The sequence below is a fragment of the Sinocyclocheilus grahami genome, unplaced genomic scaffold, assembly GCF_001515645.1.
Source record: "Sinocyclocheilus grahami isolate Dianchi unplaced genomic scaffold, SAMN03320097.WGS_v1.1 scaffold695.1, whole genome shotgun sequence".
In the NCBI taxonomy this organism is placed as follows: Eukaryota; Metazoa; Chordata; class Actinopteri; order Cypriniformes; family Cyprinidae; genus Sinocyclocheilus; species Sinocyclocheilus grahami.
The window spans coordinates 389544-397005 of NW_015505874.1; the positions used below are offsets into that span (position 1 = coordinate 389544).

General features: G+C 36.3%; 1 protein-coding gene across 2 annotated transcripts in view; it reads left to right on the plus strand.

The window, feature by feature from the left end:
- Window positions 1-6770, plus strand: part of LOC107559690 (transmembrane protein 170B) — a 16245-nt gene extending 9475 nt beyond the window's left edge. For both annotated transcript variants that reach the window (XM_016243587.1, XM_016243588.1), the window contains 2 exons: window positions 1986-2156; window positions 6336-6770. In XM_016243587.1, the coding sequence (XP_016099073.1) occupies window positions 1986-2156; window positions 6336-6466 (302 nt within the window). In that variant the 3' untranslated portion in view covers window positions 6467-6770. The remainder of the gene's footprint in view (window positions 1-1985; window positions 2157-6335) is intronic.
- Window positions 6771-7462: the final 692 nt, after the last annotated feature.

Consider the following 7462-nt stretch of genomic DNA (forward strand, 5'->3'; position numbering starts at 1 on the left):
TATATATATATATATATATATATATATATATATATATATATATATATATATATATATATATATATATATGTGTGTGTGTGTGTGTGTGTGTGTGTGTTGCATTTACAAATGTACACATCCTAAGGTTTTAATGGCATAATGTCTCTTCATGCTTCAGGGTAAACAAAAGCTCTAATCAGCACTATCCAGCGTTGCATGTGCAAATATGCAGTTCGTTATTTGACGCGTTCGCTTTGACATGTTAAATTACAGCTGTCAGCAGTATTTCTGCCTGAGCGTGTGGTTTCTCAAGCATTTCTCATTTATGTGGAGCTGCATTTCCCAGAGTTCATGACAACAGCAGTTTGATAATCAGTTTCGTTGTTGAGCTAAGATGCTCGTCCATGTCTTAGAATCGTCTGGAAAGCTTCAGAGCCGACTCATTCTCTCTCTGGGTTTATCAGTGGAGCCAAACTGCCCATTTACTCCCCTTAGAGCTGTGTGGACAAGACACTTCAATAATAACAGTCTCCAAGCTCATGGTGAACGGAGTGTGAAAGAGAGAGAGTAAATGAAAGTAGAAGAGACAGTTTGTGAGAAAGCGATGTTGGAGACAGTGGGAGAGTTTTTTGAGCTTCACTGTTATAAGTACGGTATGTTCTGCTCTGTTACGATGTGTTCTGACTCGAGATTCTCAGGAGTATTTCTTTAAATATGGGTATATTTGGTCATGCTGACTTTAATACAGTTTTCATTTATTTAATTTGTTCCAAGAGTGCATATCCATACAGAATTCTGCCATTTTTAGCCATATCATGTGCACCACATGTGAAATTGTTTAATAGAATTATGAGGTGGAAATTACATTTGAAACGTTTTTTGGACTGACTTATTCTTTTGTTTTGCTATGGCTAATTTAATGTATGTATCCTAAACATACACAATGACATATATTTTCATGCTTTTTCAATAATTGGACAAAATTACAGCTTGATTGAAAATGACACATTGCTCACAGATGACATTTACCTTGATTTTTCATTGCTTCATTGCTACTGTTCAAAACATTGGGGTCAGTAAGATGTTTTAATGTTTTTGAATGTCTTTTATGCTCACCACGGCTTCATTCTTATAATTACAGTAAAATCAGTAATAAATATTATTACAAATTAAAATAACTGCATGCTGTGATGCAAAGCTGAATTTCAGCACCATGCATTACTCCAGTCTTCGGTGTCACATGGTCCTTCAGAAATCATTCTTATTATTCAGAATTTCTTATTATTGACGTTAACAGTTGTGCTGCATACAGTATATTAGTGGAAAAATTGCTGACTGTGGTGAAAATGACATCACAACTGACAGTCGTAATCTGTATACAATCAAAATAACAATGGCTTTTCATATTTTGAGGTTAAAAGGCACTTGAAAAGTAATTCAAACTAATGACAGATTAATATGACCTGTTCATTGTTTTTTATAAATTAGTATATGAACTGTGTACCTCATTTTGAACTGACTTGCTTACTTGAATTTGTTAGTGTTCCTTTAACAGAGGTTCTTCAAAAAACAGTTCCTCTTCGCTCATGAAAGCAGAAGTTTTTTTTTTTAAGAAATAAGAACATGCAAGAACAAGAATGTGTTTTTATTTTGTTATAAGTTGATTTGACAGCGACAGAAAATCATAACTATGAATGATTTCCACGATTTTGGATCAAAATGACATTCTATAATGCTACTTTTGCAGAATGTTGAGTGTTTACTGTGCTTCACCATCCATTTCCAGTGTGAATCATCAGTAACTGTTTTACACAATATTAGAGTAAAATGCAATTTTTTTCACTCAGACTGGCTGCCACTTGCTGAATGAAACATGCAGCTGACATTCATGCATATGCTTCCTGAAAGAAATGCTGCTCATTTGCATTTTTTGGAAACCAGCTAACTTTCTAACTGTTTTGTTGTCTCTGTCTCTGTCTCTGTGTCTGTGTGTTTTGTCTCTGCAGAAATGTGGTACTGGGTGTTCCTGTGGTGTCTATTCTCGTCTCTGTTCGTTCACAGTGCCGTGGGTCTGCTGATGTGTGTGACACTGCAGCGTCACAAGAGAGGACGGCTCATCACAGTGGTGCTCATCAGCGTGGGGTTCCTGGCTTCCCTCACCGGCGGGGTCATCACCAGTCAGTATTCGCACACTTCTGCTTTTCTTATCAACCTTTGTGGTCAGGTCGATTTTAGAAATAAGTGTGCATGTTCTTAAACACAATATGACATCGATATTATTAAATGTCCCTGGTCATTTTGTGCATGATTCATTAATGCACAGTTTTGTGTCCGTAATCTTCAATCAAATTGTTTTCTCAATTCTGAAAACACTTTTTCTGCTGGCACAGTTAGGCTAAGAAATATTTATTTTCCAACTAGATTTTTACATTTTCTGAAGTAAAAGTGAGTGATGTTTGCTCGTGCATGATGCTAGTGTGTTCTGGGAGATTGCTAGGCAGTTGCCAAGGAGTTTAGAGTATTTTAGTGAAAATAATATTTTTATACGACTGATTTTTTTGTGACTAATGCATTATAATTAGTAAGTTGTGCACCAAAATTAAAGTTTTAATTTAGCTGAAAACGGAAAATAAAGTTTATTTAATAATCAGCACTCAAATAAAATTAAGTTGTATATAAAAATTTGAATTGCACATAAGATGCCGCTTTTTAATGATATATTGTTAAAATACAAACATTTAAACAGTGGCTGTAAAAAACTTGTTTTTTATGACATATTTATTCCAACATACATTAAGTAATGAAGACCACAGGTGAAGTAAAAGCATATGTAATATAGTGCATATATTTAGCAAAATGCTGTTCTCTAGAGTTATATTTTCTAGCTGAGTTTATAGATATTAATTGGCTATCCTGAGGTAAAAAAAAAATGTGTTTTTGACATCTTTTTGTGGTTGAAACACTGATTGAGCGATGATACATTTCAATAAGTTGTACTGTTTCTTTCAGCATACCTTCTGATGTTCATTCATGTTTATTTTTTGCTGTAACCAGGAGTGAAAAGGGAGAGATGAGATGTGTCAAAAATGACATTTATTATTTTAATTTTAATTTAAAGCATTAATTAAACTTCAGTGTGTCGGTCAGTGATTTCAGCCCTCCAGAACTTTTATTGACTGAAACTTAATTTTTTTTTTGGACAAATATGTTTGGTTGCCAAAATTTCAGTGCATCACTATAATGTAATATGTCATGGATGTTTTAAGGGCAAAAGGACAATAAAGTAGCTGTTAGCTGTTCTCCAGTCAGGCACAAAAGGAGTTTGGCTCCATTTACAGTGGGTATAGTAAATAATCAACCCCCTTTAAATTAATCACATATAAATGCTTTGCAGCATGAAATGATGACAGACACAGTTTTGTTTTATCCAGCTGTATTTACTCTGTGCAACTTATATCATCCAAGTGAAAGATAGAACACCAACAAATAAAGAATCAGTGAGTTAGAAAAAGGATCACCCTGCTCCTAAAAATGACTTGTAAACTCAATCAGGTGTAGCTCACCACTTTCTCAATGGCACACAAAGCCATTCGACTTTCAGCTGTGATCAGCTGTGGTCATTTTGATTAGCTCAGCATGAAAAGAGCTTTCCTGGAGCATTTCAGTCTTTGGTAGTGCAACTGAAGCAAACAATCAACTATGGGTGGTAAGGCAATGTCAAAAGATCTCCGGGATAAAGTTGTCAGGAGATGGATACAAAAAAAAATTCAAAGGCTTTATCAATGGGAAGAAGGTTTACCTGCCAACATCACAATGACTCAAAGCACACAGCAAAACGGACACAGTGTTTGAAGTAGAAAAAGGTGAATGTCCTTGCATGGCCTAGTCAGAGCCCAGACTTAAACCCCACTGAAAATCTGTGGAATGACTTCAAGACTGCAGTCCACAAACGCTCACCATCAAATTTAACTAAACTTGAGTAGTTCTGCAAAGAAGAGTGTGTAAATATTGCAAAGTCTGGATGTGCAAAGTTAGTAGAAACAGAGACAAATCCCAACAGACTAAATGCTGTAATTAAAGCAAAAGGTGGTTCAACAAAATACTGACACGAGGGGGTGATCCTTTTTCCAACTCAGTGATTCTGTTTTTTTCTGCCATGTTGGTGTTATATCTTTCACTTGGATGTTATAAGTTACACTGAGTAAATACAGCTGGATAAAACAAAAACTGTGTCCGTCTTCATTTCAGGCTGCAAGGCAACAAAATTTGATGATTAAAAATGGGGTGATTCTTTTCTATACCCACTGTATATATAGCCGCACACTGTAGTGCCCGTTCCCAGAGGTCTGCTTTATTATTAATATGGATTTTGCAAAGAGAGAGAAAGATAGCGAGAGAGACACACACACATTGCCTGTCACACACAGCGGCTTATATGTACATTGACCTATAACAGGCTTTTAGACAAACACACCGAATCATGTCACTAAAACATTTAATAAAATTCAGATATCTGCTTAGAGAACATAAATGACTGAGACAGGCTAAAGTGTTATCCATCTGAGACCTTTTGCGTAAATCTTTTTTTTTTCTATTAGTAAGACTCACACCCAAACAGGACCCTGAAAGCACATTCACTCTTTGAATATTTGCTTTAAATTGATTGTATTTAATTTTCTTGCAAATGTGAAATAAATGTTTGAAGTTTTATGTAGATCTCCCCAGTCCATCTAGAACATTTTTGAAACAACTATGAGTTTATTAACATATGACTGCCCACATTTATGTATCAACTCCTGTTTCCAGTATTCAGCAAGTTGCCTGCTTAATTGTAAAGGTCAGAGAGAAGGTAAAAAAAGTAATGAGAAGCTAGATCATGACTGTTTTTTTTAAATCTGGTATCTGCTACTGATCTTTTTAAGATGCTTGGCTGAATTTTGCATTAGTCTGAGAGTCAATATTTACAAACATATTACAAAATCTTTTCCTATTTTGTTTTAGGTATAAATTCAATGGGAAACATTTGGCAACTTAATTGAACTTCAGAGAGAAATTCAAACTGTACTTACAAATAAAAGTGGACTTTAAGCTCTTACGGCTTTAAAGCTAATGTTGACTTTACAACAGCCACAGTCATAAAAAAAAAACATCTCTATTTCAGTTTTAGACGTGTGATTTCCCATGGGAAGGTTTTATCATTTATTCCTGAAGGTCTCTTGAAGGTTATGTGTCATATTATGTATATATAATATTATGTGTCATATTATATTATGTGTCCACTTTGCTTCAGATGTTTCTTCTTAAATCCTTAGAACAAAGAACAAATAAACATGAGACACAAAATAACAACCGCCATCCAGATTGCCACAGCGACCACCTAGAAATGCCCTATCAACCACCCGGTTTCTGTCCAGTCTTGGTATTTTGATCAGCCGAATGCCCTTAGTATCTACTGTATACTGTATATAACTGAAGTATAATTCCATAGTGAGTACCATATTATATATTAATTTGATTGTTTTTGACATTTCAGATTTAGGAAACTTTACAAATTATATATGGCATAGCAACCACACAGAACACCCTAGCAATTGCATAGCCACTGCATAGCATCCACCAAGAAAACCCTAGCAACTGCATAGCAACCGCATAGCAACTGCATATCAACACCCTAGCAAAAATCTAGCAACGGCCCAGAATACCAGACCAACAGCATAGCAGCACCCTAGTAACCACATAGCAAAGCAACACCCTAACAACCACCCACAACAACCTAACAACTGCATAGCAACACCCTAGCAACCACCCGGAATACCCTACCAACGGCATAGCAGCACACTAGTATGAGGTATAGCAAAACAACACCCTAGCATCAACCCAGATCACCCTACCAACTGCAAAGCAACATCGTAGCAACCACCCACAACAACCTAGCAACAACCCACCACACCCTACCAACTGCATAGCAAAGCAACACGCTAACAACCACCCAGAATAATTTTCTAGCATCTATCTCTGTCTGTCTGTCTGTCTGTCTTTCTATCTATCTTTTAAACTTTAAGCTTTAAACTGTTTCAGGCTTCACAATTACAGTTTGTTAAACCATTTTACTAACAACCACCCAGAATAATTTTCTAGCATCTATCTCTGTCTGTCTGTCTGTCTTTCTATCTATCTTTTAAACTTTAAGCTTTAAACTGTTTCAGGCTTCACAATTACAGTTTGTTAAACCATTTTAAACTTTCAGACTAGACTTTCTCAAGCTAATCAATCAAATTCTCAAGCTAATAATCAATGTTGGTCTACAGTCTTTACTATCTAGTTATTTTTTGGCTTGTTGATTTCTTCTATCTCAGGTGCGGCAGTAGCAGGTGTGTACCGTGTGGCAGGGAAGGACATGGCTCCTCTTGAAGCTCTGGTGTTCGGAGTGGGCCAGACCGCTCTCACAGTCATCATCTCATTCTCACGGATCTTGGCCACCCTCTAAACGGACTAAAAGCATCATTGACTGACTGACCAACAGTCAATCGGCCGGCAGAATAGACAGAGTAGAGGTGAGTGGGGTCAAACCACAGAGGTTTGGTCTGCGGTACAAAACGATGAGCTTTAGGAGTCACTAATGGCCAATGGACCATTATATGAAACCCTCTGGAATGGCAGTCTTGGAGAATTTAACATTTCAAGAAGCAAAAACAGCAGTATAAGCCAATGACTGAAACTCAATCTACGTGCCAACTGCCTCGATGCAGGATTGAGATGAATTTTGGGATGTCTGTTCATCTTTGTTAAACATTTGATTTGTTTTTGCACATGGATTGTTTCAGCTTTATGTAAACTGGGTGGTTTTGGAGCTGTAGCTGGGCCGTAACGCCAAGATGGATGCACCAAAAACATCCTCCAATAATTTGACTGTCAGTATGTCTGTCTGTCCTCAAACATTTTCTAATTCTGCTCAGCTGAATGGCCTGAAGCATTCATGTTTGCATTTATATGGGTTTTCACTCTGGTCCAGCAGTATTACCACATCCAGTTTTCTTCTTCCACTTTGCACTTGCTGCATTTTGAAAACTGTCTAAAAGGTGTAAGATCTGTAGAAAGTTACACTGGGATGCAATATGGACTTTAATTCAAGGAAGTTTAGGTGTAATCTGGTCTCTTGTAACCAATATCAATTAATTCATAATGGTAAAATGCCTTATTACAATATGGAAACACGTAATCGAACATCATTATGAATTTTAACTCTGGTATATAATCAAATGTCAGTTTTAAAGCGAAGAAAACAAGTATTCAAAAAGTCACTATATGGCCTACAACGTCTTGTTCCGTGTCAAGATGTAAAGTAATCCATCATCTGCTATTATATCATGGACACATTCAAATCTGATCTTGTCTTTGTATAAATACTTCAGTATTTAACATCTTCATGTATAATCCAGTTTATCCAGAATTACTGTAGCAATACTCTCCCTGCTCGAATATG